The sequence below is a fragment of the Eriocheir sinensis genome, unplaced genomic scaffold, assembly GCF_024679095.1.
Source record: "Eriocheir sinensis breed Jianghai 21 unplaced genomic scaffold, ASM2467909v1 Scaffold58, whole genome shotgun sequence".
Classification (NCBI taxonomy): Eukaryota; Metazoa; Arthropoda; class Malacostraca; order Decapoda; family Varunidae; genus Eriocheir; species Eriocheir sinensis.
This window is the reverse complement of record NW_026111920.1, coordinates 171,801-187,892: the sequence shown is the minus strand read 5'-3', so window position 1 is coordinate 187,892 and position 16,092 is coordinate 171,801. Positions and strand designations below refer to the sequence as shown.

Sequence of the window (16,092 nt, the reverse complement as noted above, 5' to 3'; positions counted from 1 at the left end):
CCCTGGCCTCTACTGGAAGGTCAGAGCACACTAGAGGGCTTGGAAGGGGCTGTTTTGGGGCTGTAAACATGTCGCATTGGCCCTGTAAATGTGGGGTCTGTTTAGGGAATTACTGTGTGTGTGTGTGTGTGTGTGTGTGTGTGTGTTAAGGCCTCAGGGGCGGCTGGGGAAGTGATTCGGCCAGTGTCCTTTTCTTTATTTCCTTTTCTTAAGATTCTTGTTTTTTTTTCTGTTTTTCTTTCCTTAACTTTTTTATTTGTTACTTTCCTTGTTTTCTTTCCCTAACCTGTTATTTTCCTCTTTACTTTTGTTTTTCTCTTTCCTTAATATTTCTTGTCATTATTTCATGTCTTCTTGCTGCTGGTCTTCCCCTTTCTCCTCCACTTCTCCATTTTATCTCCTCCTCTCCAGTTCTTCTCCTCCCTTTCACCTCCCTCCTAAGGTCGGAAGCATTTGCCCCGCACATCAGCTGTTCCCAAAGGCCAAAAAGGAGGTCAGTCGGGTCATAAGGAGTGTTCTTTTAGGTTCACGGTGCAGAGGAAGATAGATTATGACCTCCTCCTCCTCCTCCTCCATCTCTCCTCCTTTCTCATATCTTCTTCCCTTCCTTTTTTTCTCTTCTTCTCTTCCCTTCCTTCCTCACAATATTCTTCCTTCCTCTCCTTCCTTCCCTTCTTCTCTTCTCTTCTCCCCCTCCCTTTCCCTTGCCTATTTCCTCTCCCTCCATCCTCCTCTTCCTCTTCCTCCTTCCTTTCCCTTCTCTCTATCCCTCTTCCTCCTTCTTGGGTCTAATGATAATAACAATGATAATAATAAATTATATATATATATTTTTTTTTTTGAGCATTCTTACATTATTTTAATATTACAGGAGGAACACACACACACACACACACACACACACACACTCACACCAGGATAAATGGGAGATAAATAGGGGAGAAAAGTGACAACTGTAGCAAGAAGTGGAGAGATGGAGTGCTAGTGAGAGGGAATGAGGAGATAAATAAACTGTAATAAATGGGAACGTGGGAGGGAGAGCAGAAGTGAATAGTGCAGGAATATAGATGAGTTTAGGGCGGCCAGATCCACAGGGAGGTGGGGTCAGGAAGAGAGCAGCGAAGGGAAGAAGTGTGAGCACGGAGGCCAAGAGGGGATCAAGAAACAGCTTTAGCCAAGTACTGTACATGACACGCAGCAGAGCAAGGGGGAATACATGCAGTGGAAAGGTGTTATACAAGAGGTGTGTGTGGTGTGTCAGGATGAGACAGAATGAAGCGTGTATGAGCGGTTTGGTGTGGGTGTGGCAGCAAAAGGAGTGGAGTGTGCTGCGCCGATATGGTTTGGACACATGATGAGAATGGGTTTGTGAAGAGAGTGTATGAGGGAAGGCTTGAGGGAGGGCTGTCAGGGAAAGTGAGAAGAAGAGGAGGAGGAGGAGATAGAAGAAGAGGAATTGAAGAGCAAGAGTGCCAGAGCAGGGACAGATGGAGGCACTTCTGAGATTGAGATACACACACACACACACACACACTGACTGACTGACTAACTAACTAACTACTGAGGAAATGTAGTAGTAGTAGAAAGAGAGAAAGAATAAGGAGAAGGAAGAGAAAGAGACAGAAGGCTGTGCTCTCTCTCTCTCTCTCTCTCTCTCTCTCTCTCTCTCTCTCTCTCTCTCTCTCTCTCTCTCTCTCTCTCTCTCTCTCTCTCTCTCTCTCTCTCAGGATCCACAGGATGACCCCCACAGTATGTTGACAACCCCCCACAGACACATGCCTCCGCAGACACATGTATGCCCCCTCTTTCTCTATAGAGGTAATTCTTTCTCATTATTTTTATTATTTCTCTTCCTATCAGAACCCCAACAAAAGATGAAGAAGAAGAAGATGAAAGAGAAGAAGAAGGAGGAAGTGAAGAAGAGAAGTTTGTCTTTCAATAATAATAATAAAATATATGTTGAAAGAAATCAGTTTAAATTCTGTCCATATAACACACACACACACAAACACACACACACACACACACACAAATATACCCTCTCCTCTCTTCTTTTCTTCTTCTGCTTCTTTCTGCAATACATTAATACATATTACTATTCAAATCTAGAACAGGAGGAGGAAGAAGAGGGAGGAAGGAGAGAGAGAGAACAGAGTGGACCAAGGGAGATAGAGTGAGGAGGAGAGAGAAGAAGTAAAGTGGTGGAGAGAAAAGGAGGAGAGGAGGAGGAAGGAAGAAGGGAAAAGGTGGATAAAGAAGGGAATGGAAGAGAGAGTGGGAGAGAGGAGAAGGAGGAGGAGGAGGAGGGAAGGAAAGAGAAGTGATTCTAACATAAGGAGAGATTTGGATGAGGTATAAATCCTGGAGGGGAGAGGAGAGGAGGAATGGGTGAAGAATGTAATGAAGGAAGAGAGAGAGGAGAGGAAAAGGGAGGAAGAAAGGAAGAGAGAGGGAGGAAGAATGAGAGAGTGGAGGAGGAGGAGAAGGAAGAAGAGAGTATGAAAAAAAAACTAATATAAATCAAAATAAACCTTCTATTCCTCCTATTATCTCCTTCTACTAATCACCAAGGCTATTATACTGATGCTAGATGTAGACAACCTCTCCCTGACTCTGATCCAGGGAGGCAAGGAGCAGTGTGAGGGCAGTAAAGAAAGTAACCTTGCCCAGGGTCAGGCACCACAAGGACTCAAACCACAAGAAAAGACTGCAAAACATAGAGAGGATAATGTGTTTTTCTTTTTACTGTCTGACAACAACAATATTTAGAGCCACTGAGAACTGAAGAAATGTTTTGAGAGATCTAACTAATACATGTCCAATATATAGTTCTGGAAATGAGGCAGCTTTCTATATTATGTACTGACAACACTACCTGCACAGAACACACCAGCAGGACATGAGGGATAACTTTCACCAGTCCTGCCCCTTAACCCCTTGACTGTGGATTTCTTACAAGAAGACCTCACCAAGCTACAGCAATGGAACAAAAAATATCTGCTACAATTCACTGAAGAAAAATGTAAAGTCCTGCACCTTGGGAGGGGATATCCAGCACACCAATACCACATGGGAAACACTCCACTATCACCACAGAGGCAGAGAAAGACCTGGGACTGTATGCTACCAGGCTACCAGTGAAGGCCAAATCCGTGCCAATTGCAGTGGTCGGATTAAAGACCCCCACACTCACCTTGAAGCAGAGCGCCGGCCAGTAGCGGCTGTGGGTACGGATGACGTCATTGATGGTCTGCACGGCACTCTTGTTGGGCACCAGCTGGGGCTCAAGGGGGGGGGGCAGCGGATTCCCCAGCAAGGCCTTGGCACACAGCGTCATGCAGTAGCTGATGGTGGTGAGGTTGAGGCCGCCCTTCAGTGCCAGAACCATGCGGCCCTCGGCCAGGCCAGACAGAAGGGTCATCACATGTCCAAAGCAATCGGGACTCACGGGGCAACCTGAGAGTGTGTGTGAGGCTGTTACTTTAGGTATGAGATGCATGAAGGGAGGAATAAGGGAGGAGGAAGAGGAAGGGAGTCCTTTAATATGGAATGCAATGGTTAGGCTGTGTTACTTTAGGTATGAGATGCATGAAGGGAGGAATGGGGGTGAGGAAGAGGAAGGGAGTTCTTCACTATGGAATGCAATGGTCTGAGATGACAATACACCAGGATACAATATAAGGAGACTACAAAATGCTTCATTGCATACACATGGCAGCCCCTGAAGATGAGTTATTAAGGCAGATAAAAATAAATAAATAAATAAATAAAAAAAGCAAAAAGAACAATACAGAAATTTTGGATAAGAAAGAACACTAAAGGAATAAAGAGAGGAAAACAAGAAACCCAAACAGTGAAGGAGTGCACCAGGGAGTGCTGTTATGAAGCCAAAACTCCCGACCATGAACTGAAAATATAATTATGGAGAGAGAACTGAACTGAACAGATAGTGACAGAAAAAGAGAAAGAGGCAGCAGCAGGTAGTCATACAGATAGTGACACCATCCACCAACCTCCAAGTGGGTCCCCGCACCAACATCAAGGCTGGCAGTGACCAGGACCAGCTGTGGGTTGAACTGGTAGGCCACGGGCAGCACCACCTGAGTGAGAGCCTCTGCGTCACCCATGCCACTCTGAAACAACACAAGAAAAACACTGTGGCTTTAGTAAACACGACTTCTTCCTCCTGAACTGTGGCTGGGAGGAAGGACAGTGGACGATGAAATACCAGAGCTGAGGACCATAACTGATTCTTGCATTGGGAGCTTGGATAGCAGGGTGAACCTTCATGTGCTGGACAGGGCTGTGTGGATCTAGACATTGATCAGTGGGAATCATAACAGGAAAAGAAAAAAGTGTCAGGTAATTGTGACTGAATGAAAATGCAATACTTCAGCACCAGTGTAGGGAGAAAAATACTCAGAGGACTTAGCACTCGAGGGTCAATTTTCTGATTTGTAGCTGGGAGGAAAGACACGGGGTGGTGAAATAGCTGAATCAAGGGTTTATCTCTCTCTCTCTCTCTCTCTCTCTCTCTCTCTCTCTCTCTCTCTCTCTCTCTCTCTCTCTCTCTCTCTCTCTCTCTCTCTCTCTCTCTCTCTCTCTCTGCCAGCCTAGTTTCCTTTTTATCATTCCTTCTTTCCTTAAATTTCCTTGGACTCTTCCCTTCTTTCTCCATTTAATTATTCCTCTTTCTCCTCCTCCTTCCTACCATCTTTCCAGGCCTCCTTTTCCTTCCTTCCTTCCTTTCTTTCCAAGTGAGGGCTGGAGCATTATTTCAAGTTGGTTAACATGTGTTTGAATAGGTATTTAGAACAATCAAGACACCTCTCCTTCTGAAACTGATCTCTCTTTTGGCCACTTAGGCAATTATGGATAAGTAAAATATTGTGCCAAAATTGTTCCTGGTCCATGTAATGTGTCTATGTATTTTTGGGGGGAGAAAGGACGGACTCTATCTACTTTACCTCCCTTTAATACAACCTTGGTGATGCTGTTGTTATGTCCATTTATTCTGTTTGTCTCACAGTAAGCAAACTGCATTGCATTTCTTTCCTCTCCCTCTTCCTTCTCTCCCTTTTCCTGAATGGTTCCTGTCTCTTGAGGGAAACAACCTCTCTCAAAATAGCTGTTCATTTATTTGGGAAAAAACAAACTCTGGGCACCTGGCTCATAGTTGTCATCATCTGATTAACCTTAAAAGATGCAGCATTGAAAGACTCCATCTGACATCTTCACTACCAGGTCAATGAATACAGTACAGATAAACTTATCAATTCATGAAAGGTAATACAGCAAATGTCAGGAGATAACTGGGAGTACCTACCTATCACACTATCACACTATCTATCTCTAGCTATCTAGGCATAGTATTTGGACATGAAGAGCTCTCTCAGGTCAAAGGCAGGTCCGGTGAGGGTCAGAGAGTAGGACATGAAGCAAGCGACCAGTGAGCAGCATTCTCAAGCTGCAACAATGTCTGTGTAAAAGTAATTCCAAAAAAGGGTCAAGGGAAACTTGGTCCCATGAAGGTGCAGCACACTTGTTAACCCCTTGGCTGCAGATTTCCAGCCAGAAGACAGACCTCACCAAGCTACAGGAGTGGAACGAAAATGTCTGCTACAATTCAATGAGGAAAAATGTAAAGTCCTGCACCCTGTGAGTGGATATCCAGCACACCAATACCACATGGGAAACACTCCACTATCCACCACAGAGGCAGAAAAAGACCTGGGACTGTATGTTACCAGGCTACCAGTGAAGGGATATCCAGCACACTAATACCACATGGGAAACACTCCACTATCCACCACAGAGGCAGAGAAAGTCCTGGGAGTGTATGTTACCAGGCTACCAGTGAAGGGATATCCAGCACACTAATACCACATGGGAAACACTCCACTATCCACCACAGAGGCAGAGAAAGTCCTGGGAGTGTATGTTACCAGGCTACCAGTGAAGGGATATCCAGCACACTAATACCACATGGGAAACACTCCACTATCCACCACAGAGGCAGAGAAAGTCCTGGGAGTGTATGTTACCAGGCTACCAGTGAAGGGATATCCAGCACACTAATACCACATGGGAAACACTCCACTATCCACCACAGAGGCAGAGAAAGTCCTGGGAGTGTATGTTACCAGGCTAACAGTGAAAGCCAAATCCATGCCAGTCGCAGCAGACGGGCTAATATGTGAAATGTTCAACAAATAAATAGGAATCAAATATGAGGACACAGAGTCAAAGGAATCCAGTCATATGTAAAAAGACCCATTTTACTTATGAAAATTTAGTAGACTGAACATTCTAACACAGGGAAAACAAGAAAATTTTTACCTCTCCCTCCCTACTGGAAAGATTCTACGAGCAAACCATTTTGTGACCATACTCAACATCTGGAAGGGTAAAGTGTGACCAGGTGCAAAAATGCAAGAGACACTAGACATAGTTATCTGCATGAAAAAGGTAAAAAGTCTCTGCCCTCACAACACACCGAGGTCAGAACTGTCAAACGCCTCCGCCCTTCACATCAACTATTTCCAGAGGCCAAAAAGGAGACCAGTCGGGCTCTGATGCATGTGTTTTTTAGGTTCACAGTACAGAGGAAGGGTCAAACCACCACCAGGGCCATAAAACTACTCCTGGAAATGCCCACAACTATCATGAACGCCTTGTCAAACAGGTGACCTTGGGTTCGGAAATGTTTAAGAATGCGACCCCTAGACTGGTAGAGGGTGACCAGGGGTAAAATAAATACACTGATCATGCACAAGAGGAAAGAAACAAGATATTTTCATCACCTACCTCAAAGGTAAAACAACAAAGTGTCTGCATCTACTACACACCTACACTGGCCCTGTATTCTCAAACCTTTGGGCACCCAAGTACACATATTTAACAGGGCTTCCATAGGCGTTGTGGGCATTACTAGGGGCAGTGTACTGTACCTGGTGGTGGTGTGGCCCTTCTTCTGTACCATGAATGTGAAAAAACCCTCATGAAAACCCAATTAACCCCCTGACTGAGGATTTCCTACCAGAAGACCTCACCAAGCTACAGGATTGGAACAAAAGGTGGCTGCTACAATTCAATGAAGAAAAATGTAAAGTCCTGCACCTTGGGAGGGAATATCCAGCACATCAGTACCACATGGGAAGCCAGGCTACCAGTGAAGGACAAATCCGTGCCAATCGCAGCGGACAGGCTAGTCTTTTTTGGCCTTTGGAAACAGTTGACGTGGTGGGAGGTGGAAGCGTTGAGAATACAGACACTGGTGGAGACTAAAAGCTGACTAGTGTGCTAAAAAAATCTAGCGTTGACACAGGCACACACACTAAAAAAGGTCCTGCTCACCACCATCCTTTCCCCTGAGAAGAGGAGACAGAATGACCCACTTTGGTGAGACTCATGCTTTTGGGAGTCAGTAAGTTATGTCTTCACGCATGCGGCAAAAAGTCAATTCCTGCTATACTTTTATTGGTACAGAGAAGAGCAATGAAAAAAAATGTCCTCGAAACACTTCTTTGATTTATGTGGTTTCATTGATTTAGGTATTTTTATAGAGTGATTTTTTTTTTTTATTATTATTATTTATGTGTGTGTGTGTGTGTGTGTGTGTGTGTGTGTGTGTGTGTGTCTCGTCAGCAGAGATATGGCCCTCACCTTGTTGCAGCAAATGTTAATGTTGTAGCCTTGGCCAGGTCCCGTCCCCACTCGTCATAGTCTGGGTCCTCAGAGGATGGCAAGAAGAGGCCGTGGTGGTGGCAGTGGAGGGACACGTACAGCACCCTCGGCTCGGCCACAAACAAATGCTGGATGCCGCTGCCGAGGTGCACATCCTGGTCCACCACCAGCACCCTGCAGGCCACAGAGATGGTGTTGGGAGTACAGTAGAATGCATACACACACACACACATACACACGTGTAGGTGAGATGTGAAAAAGTTTAGCTTCCCAAAGCATTGAGCTATGGAATAGACTGGAGGAGGAGGTGGTTTGTGCAAGAAACATTCATGATTTTAAGGAAAAGTTGGATAAGAGAGGATATGGAGACGGGACAGCGTGAGCGTAGCTCTTTTCCCGTATGTCACAACTAGGTATATACAACTAGGTAAATACACACAGACGGGACCACACGAGCGTAAAGCCCAGGTCCTGTAAAACTACAACTAGGTAAATACAACTAGGTAAATACACACCCACATTCACACCACACACCCACATGCACACACTCACACACACACATAACAATAAATCAAGGTGGACGGAAGAAACTAGTGGAGTCCCCCAAGGATCGGTGTTGGCTCCGATTATGTTTGCAATATATATAAGCGACATGACAGAAGAGGTGACAAGCTATATGAATATGTTTGCTGATGATGCTAAACTAATGAGGGTGGCTAATGAAGAAGACTGTGTAGCCCTGAGCCAAGATCTCGACAGAATAAACAAATGGTCACAAAAATGTGAAATGACATTCAGTACAGAGAAGTGTAGTGCGATGGAGTTTGGTAAGAGCAGTAGACGAATATCGGGGAGCTACTCTCTGAGTAATGAAAGAATCATGAAAAAAACAGAGGAAAAAGATCTGGGAGTGACCATAACAGACAAGTTATCCTTTGGAAAACATATAGACCGGATAACTGGGGAAACATACAATTTTCTTAGAAACATAAAAGCAGAATTTAAATATTCAGATGAAGAAATGGTGAAGAAACTAACAACATCGATGATATGTCCAAGACTGGAATATGCAGCATTAGTGTGGTCAACTAGATTGAAGAAAAATTAGAAAGTTGGAAAGAATACAAAGAGCAGCGATTAAATTAACGGAAACTCTGAGAGAACATACTTATGAAGAAAGACTGGAGAAATTGGGACTAACAGCACTGGAAAGCAGAAGAGAGAGAGGGGACCTAATAGCATTGTATAGGATACAAGAGGGATTGGACAGGGAAGACCTAGTGGTACATGATAGGAGTGTGACAAATAATAAGCAGACAATCAAAATACAGTTTTCCATACAGAAGCACAACAACATGGGGACTCACATGGAGACATGTGTGCAAAAACGATTCATGACTTCAATGGATAATAAGCATTATGGAAACAGGACAGCACGGGCCTAGTACAGCTCTTTTTCTTTATTTCACAACTAGTTAAATACACACACACTCACTCACACCCACACCCACATATACACACAGTCACACCAACACACAAACACATTCACACACACACACACACACACACACAGGACAATAAAGAAAGGGAGAGAGAAGGAGGAAAATGATAAAAGGAGATGAGAGATTTTTGATAAAGGAAGGAGATGGGAGAGAGGAAAGAAGGAATATAAATAGATGATGCCAGATAGATAAAAGGAAGAAGATGATAAAGGAAGGAGATGGGAGAGCGGGAATGAAGAATAGAGGGATAGATAAGACCAAAGAGATTACAGATAAAAGAGGGAAGGAGAGATGGAAGAGAAGGAGGAATAAGAGAGACAGGTGATGCAAAACAGATTCAGGATAAAGGAAGGAGAGGAAGAGAAATAGGTGATGTGAAGGAAATATTTGACAAAGGAGTGATAATGATGAAAATAAAAGGCAGAGTTAATGTGGTGCCAGGGCCAGGCAGCGCCCACCTTGGCATCCCAGCCTGTTGGCGGCGACGGCCACGTTGTTGTAGAAGAAGAGGCCGTGGGGGCGGTCCGGCTCGGCGTGGTGGCCGGGGGACGGATGATGCCCACACCGGCCCTGGCTCGGCCTGCAAACACCTCGTCCACGACCTTCAAGGAAAGAGATTGTATCATTCCTACATTGTTTTCCTCCTCTTTCATTACTGTCAATTCCAAATGCATTCTTGAGGGTAGTATATTATGATTAGAAAAAGAGTACATATAAGTGTGTGTATAAAAAGTATAGAATGCAGAATTAAAAAAAGATTACAGGCTTTTACTATAATTTTTTCCTTCTCCTTTTCCTCCTCCTCCTTATCCTCTTCTTCCTCCAATTTTAATACAGCATTATTTTCTATTACAGGCTTTTACTATATTTTTTCTCCTCCTTTTCCTTCCTCCTCCTCCTCCAATCTAAAGACCCAACCATGAGCAGAGACTAGAGGAGTGACTCAATGCCATTCCTTTTCATCTCCTGTCTCACACACCTCCTCCTCCTCCTCCTCCTTTCTCTACCATCGTGAACACAACATGACTCTCTCCTACATGCACTTACGGTACTTCTTTCTCCCCCTCGTACCTGCAGCAGTGAGCCGGCCGAGAGCAGAGCACAGACATTGGTGGCGGGGTGGAGGTAGACAGACTTGTAGTTCTCCTGAATGGTCTGCAGCTCCTCCTCCCCCTGGGCCTGGAGGCTGAACATGAAGGCCACATGTTCCTGGCTGTGTGTGAGCTCCACCTCCTCACGCTGGGCCTGGAGGCTGTGCAAGGATGGAGAGAGGGAGGGAGAAAAGGGTTAGATTAAGATTAGACTCTTTCTTTATTAATATCTCTTCGGCATCATCTGTATATCTCTCTATTTCTCATTTCCTCTCTCCCATCTCTCCTTCCTTTATCCAGAATCTTTCTTCCTCTTCCAACTCTCCTTCCTCAATCCTAATTCCAACAATGAGAACAACTTCTTTGCCTCAACTCAACCCAACTGATCCTACTGGCTGACACTGCATCAAGTTTATAAAGCAGGTCCAAGGAATAGAGAGAGCTGCATACCCTCTATGCTTTACTATGGGTGGCTATACAGGTGTTAGCCAGTGCAGGTGTGAAGGGAGACTCATACTAAGCAAGGCGAACAAGGAGAAGTAAACAACTGAACAGTGAACGACGGAACAGTGACATAAACACGAACACACATCATACAGACAGTGCCTCCACCACCCACCTGCAGCCGCTGGCCTCGCCCCAGCACCCCGGCACGCCCCAACATCTCCCACACCTGCTGGATGTGCTCTGGCCGCTCTGGATGTTCCCTGTGTGGGGGGGGGGAGAGGGTGAATTAGTGTGTACCTCTGTGTGTTGTGGTGTGAGGGAAACTTGTCTGGTAAAAAAGGTTGCTCGAGTACGAGGGTAGAAAGCTGCCTCAAGGGGTTATGTGTGGTCAAGTTATGGTGGTTAAGTGTTGGTTAGATAAGTGAGGAAAGCTTTGTCTTCTAGTTCTGGTAAAGAGTATTAAAGCTGCCTGAATGGGTGACATATGTAACAAGGAATTGGGTGAAAATAAATAAATGGTATGCAGAAAGTTGGAAAGTTTGGTTTAGTCGGCACAACATCTGTGGCCATATGCCAGAGAGAGACAGAAGGGAAGGAATTATAGGAGAAGGGAACAGATCCCAGGAGACGGGACACAACCCCCGATTAATACCTGGTACCCATTCACTGCTGGCTGGACAGGGGCATAGGGTATCGGAAAAGCCACCCAAATTTTTCCACTCCGCCCAGGAATCGAACCCGGGCTCTCTTGGTTGTGAGCCGAGTGTGCTAACCACTGCACCACGAAGTCCTCTATAAATGGTATGTGTGACGGAAACTCTGAGTCTTTTTGAGGTAAAAGCTCTGATAAAAAGATGCCATGTGCTGCCTCAGTGGGTTTGGTGTGGACAAGAAATTTGGTCCAAGTAGATATATATGTGAGGGAAACTTGGTCTTCTTGAGGTAAAAACTCTGGCAGGTACCAAGAGCTGCCTCGGGTACATCAGAGTACTTAGACTATCTTCATTATGTTTTGTCTGTGAATGAAAAAACACCTTAGTGTGTAGTGCACTTACCCTTCCGTAAGGCTGCGTGTTGCTCCACCTGCTCGTCACACACCAGACACAGCCTTGGAGACTCACTCAGCACCACGGCCTCTGAAGACAAGGCACAGAGCTCCTCAGTGACTCCTGTTTGCTGTGACTGAGCTTCCTATGAAAGGTGTACACCCCTCCCTCTTCCTTCTCCTCCTCCTCCTCAGCCATTATTATTGGTCCACTGCAGTACAAAGGCATTTCCTAATGTTCCCAACCTCTCTCACATCTCCTTCATTCCCTCCCTTCCTTCCTTTCCCTTTCTTTGCCTCCCTCTCCCTTCCTCCCTGCTTCCTTTTCTTTCCCTCTCAACCCCCCTCTCTCTCTCCCTCTTCCTCTTTGCCTTCCCTTTCCTTTCCTTCCCTCCCTCTCTTCCATTTTTTCCTTTCTCCTCTTCCTTCCCTCTCCCTCTCCCTCTTTCTCCTCCTCCCCTTCCTTCCTACATACCTTCCCTCCTCAGCTGCAGCAGTTTCTCACCAATCCTCTCCCTGAGCTGCTGGTCTGTGGTGTCAGGAGCTGCATGGTGTCTCTGGTCTGCAGGCGTAAGGGCCAGACACCCACCAGGCCTTGGAAGGAGAGGCTCGGGGTGAAGGTGCTGGGATCAGCCTCACCCCGCACCTCCTGCTGGCATAAGGACCCCTGGTACTGGAAGCAGCGCCAGTGTGCCCACTGGACATACACCAGGCTCAGCAGTGTCTCCTGAAGGCTGGGGAGGACAGGGAAGGGAGAGGAAGGTCAATGTTGAGAAAAAGAGCAGGTTAACTATAGGAAAAAGACATTGTTTCTGAGATCCAAGAAAGGGCATCAAGGAAAAATAAGACAATGCTACAGGCCCAAACAGCTTCCTCTTAATGAGCAGACATGGATAGGGAAAATAAAATAGACAGCGACAGTAAAGTAAGGAGAATAATAATAATAAAAAAGAGGGACAAAAAAATATTAAAACAAAACAGTTCAATAAATCCTGCATCAGAGATAAGGCAGACAGAGAGATAGATAAATGGATATAGACAGACTGAGATAGATAGATAGATAAAGACAGATATAAGCAGAGATAGATAGACAGGCATAGAGATGGACAGATTGATACAGAAAGATATAGACAGACAGACAGCTATCAGGCACCTTGGTGATGGCTGCAGGGGGGTCCAGCAGGGGGGCAGTGGTGGCCCAGCAAGGCACTGAGGGTGTGGGCGGCACTCTTGGCCTGGACGGCAGGCACCACCCACCCTGCACACACAACAGGGATTGCTTATTACCATTCTAATTATTATTATTATTATTATTATTATTATTATTATTATTATTATTATTACTATTATTATTATCAATATTACTATCATCCTGCTATGTAATAATAATTGTCTAAGCTATTTTTTAGATTTCTGTGCAATATTTTTTTTCAAGTTTTCAGTGATGTCAATTTTTTTTTCCCAATTGAATTCTATAGGGAGGTAGAATGCATACCAGTGTGTGGATGTGTGGTGCTCAGTTCCTGCCACAATGTTTGGGTGAGGTCAGACTGGTCACCTCCAGCACCAGCAACAACTTGACATTGCCAGTGACATCAGCTTGTAGGTGATGTGTGTGTACAGGCCTGGCCACACCTCCAGCACCAGCACCACCTTGCCCCGCCAGGGCCATCAGCTGGGAGGTGAGGTGTGGGCCACACCTCCAGCAACAGCACCACCTTGCCCTGCGCCAGGGCCATCAGCTGGGAGGTGAGGTGTGTGTACAGGCCTGGCCACACCTCCAGCACCAGCGCCACCTTGCCCCACGCCAGGGCCATCAGCTGGGAGGTGAGGTGTGTGTACAGGCCTGGCCACACCTCCAGCACCAGCGCCACCTTGCCCCACGCCAGGGCCATCAGCTGGGAGGTGAGGTGTGCGTGCAGGCCTGGCCACACCTCCAGCACCACCACCACCTTGCCCGCACCAGGGCCATCAGCTGGGAGGTGAGGTGTGTGTGCCTGGCCACACCTCCAGCACCAGCGCCACCTTGCCCCACGCCAGGGCCATCAGCTGGGAGGTGAGGTGTGTGTACAGGCCTGGCCACACCTCCAGCACCAGCACCACCTTGCCCCACGCCAGGGCCATCAGCTGGGAGGTGAGGTGTGTGTACAGGCCTGGCCACACCTCCAGCACCAGCGCCACCTGCCAGCTGGGAGGTGAGGTGTGCGTGCAGGCCTGGCCACACCTCCATCTCACCCTGAAACGCCAGATGGTAAAATAAAGTATAATAAATATGCTGTATTATTATTATTATTATTATTATTATTATTATTATTATTATTATTATTATTATTATTATTATTACTATTGTGTTTGGCTTCCCTGTTAAGAGTGGTTCATAATGGGAAGTTTGTGATACAGTTGAGTAAAATAAAATATATATACCATCTTTTATTATTATTATTAGTATTAGTATTAATAGTAATAGTAGTAGTATTATCATCATCATTATTATGAGGCTTGACTTCCCTGCTGGAGTGATTCACACTGGCAAGTGTCTGGATGAGGAGACAGAGCTGAGAACATCCATGAATTTCTAAAAGTAAGTACAGTTGTATGAAAGCAGATATGGAGGCAGGTTAACACAAGATTAGTTAAAATCCTCTATACTATGACTAAGTAAATGCATACAAAAACCAGACAAGCAAGCAGAGGCAGACACAAACACACACACACACACACACACACACAGATACATTGTGACTTAGAATGACCTTGAAAATAGAGAAAATTGAGCTCAAGCAAAAAATATTCATGAATTAAAGCTAAACTTGATAAACTGACCAGCGTAAAGCATCCTGTATATCACTAGGTAAATACACACACACACACACACATACAACCTCCACCGAACACATACACAAGAGCCCACAAGTGTAGCTCAATTCCTATATATCACAACTATAGTCTGTTCACTTAGCTCTGACCCAAGCTGACAACATAAACCTAAGCGTGGTCATAAGCACAGTGCATATTAGCAGAAAGTGCTGCGTGAGATAAACACAAACAGGTTAAAGAAAACTTGGAAGCCACAGCAGCAGCCAGTCAGCACTCAGCTTGCAAACACACTTAGGTTTATGTTGTCAGCTTGGGTCTGACTTAAGAGAACAGACTTTAGTAAGGCTTTAGGCCAAGAGAGAGAGAGGCTGAGAGAGCAGGACTTGCCTTTTCATCCCCCACTGCCGAGTCATAACCAGCAGACACAACACTATAACTAACTCAGGACCAAACTAGAAGAGAAAATAGTCGTGCTTAGGGTTCAAACGGCACACCAGGTTCAGTCTAGCCTCCTCCGATCATATGTTGAGGTTTGTGCATAGGTGTGTGTGTGTGTGTGTGTGTGTGTGTGTGTGTGTGTGTGTGTGTGTGTGTGTGTGTGTTGGGGTCCTAATCGGTCAATCAGATTGTATCTTACTGACAAAATGTGTCAAATGTAGCAATTTCAATATGGTATGCCACATAAACTGTACTGCATTGTAGGGATCTTGCTTTTCCTGTCCCTCAAGCCTGGACATCTAATGCCGCCTAGTAATGAAGGGGAAAAAATTCACACTAAGCTGCACACAACTTTCTACTCTGTCTCATTCCTGTGCTATACAAATCCCTTATGCAGGAGTAAACCACCGTCTGCATTCCTTTATCCCTTTTGCTGGTACACTCTGGAACAAACAAGCTTCCTTTGTCTGTGTTTCCTCCTGCCCATGACTTGAACTCTTTCATGAGGGGAATATCAAGACACCTCTCCACCTGTAACTGACTCTCTCCAGACCACTCACTTCTATCTACTTTTACAGGAGCAATGCATAGTGGGCTTTTTTCCCCTTGAGCTGCTTCATTAACTGGACAAAGGAAAAAAAGAAAAAGAGCTTCTCACTCCCTTGGCCTCTGCCTTTTCCTGACCTACTAACAAAGACCAGAGCTGCCCAGCCTCAACCTCTGCCTCATCTGCTTCTCCAGACTTGCCATCGGTTGCTGCCGCTGCCGCACCCCCAGCAAGAGGCTGACCGCGCGGGGATTCCTGGCTGACGTCTTCCTCTGGGGCGTGTCTTCCGTCATCCTGCAACACAAAGGTTCACCTTCATCAACTGGTTAAGATTTATTTCAGTGGCAATATTTGCCCAAGGTTTTTGATATGGGGTCATTTTCAATAATTTTAAATGTAGAAATTCAACTGTCACAAAACAGAGCCTTGAGGACACATTATTGTGGGGATAAATGCCTAACAGATAGGTAATAACCAATATCTATAACCATTGCAAAGTGGATCACAGGGATTTATCAA

At 45.4% G+C, this 16,092-nt stretch overlaps 1 protein-coding gene and 1 long non-coding RNA gene across 2 annotated transcripts; both read right to left on the bottom strand.

Annotated features, from left to right (window-relative positions):
• Positions 1-3,573: 3,573 nt before the first annotated feature.
• On the bottom strand, positions 3,574-10,428 carry LOC126993192 (polyamine deacetylase HDAC10-like). Its single transcript, XM_050852052.1, has 4 exons — positions 10,260-10,428; positions 9,647-9,790; positions 7,666-7,860; positions 3,574-4,133 (listed from the first exon to the last, which is right to left on the bottom strand). The coding sequence occupies exons 1-3, from the start codon at positions 10,380-10,382 to the stop codon at positions 7,735-7,737; spliced, it is 393 nt and encodes a 130-aa protein (XP_050708009.1). The 5' UTR covers positions 10,383-10,428; the 3' UTR covers positions 3,574-4,133; positions 7,666-7,734.
• Positions 10,429-10,900: 472 nt separating this feature from the next.
• LOC126993189 (uncharacterized) lies at positions 10,901-13,361 on the bottom strand. The gene is made up of 5 exons (XR_007747496.1): positions 13,267-13,361; positions 12,925-13,029; positions 12,247-12,505; positions 11,782-11,862; positions 10,901-10,986 (listed from the first exon to the last, which is right to left on the bottom strand). It is a non-coding gene; the product is annotated as an uncharacterized LOC126993189 (long non-coding RNA).
• Between the last annotated feature and the right edge of the window lie 2,731 nt (positions 13,362-16,092).

What these genes read in the sequence shown, in the direction of transcription:
- LOC126993192 (XM_050852052.1), bottom strand. Translation starts at nt 10,382, where the DNA reads ATGTTCAGCCTCCAGGCCCAGGGGGAGGAGGAGCTGCAGACCATTCAG. An exon ending in CGGCCGGCTCACTGCTGCAG is followed by an intron (nt 9,791 to 10,259) that starts GTACGAGGGGGA and finishes CTTTCCTTGAAG; the next exon opens with GTCGTGGACGAGGTGTTTGC. An exon ending in CAACAGGCTGGGATGCCAAG is followed by an intron (nt 7,861 to 9,646) that starts GTGGGCGCTGCC and finishes TGTGGCCTGCAG; the next exon opens with GGTGCTGGTGGTGGACCAGG.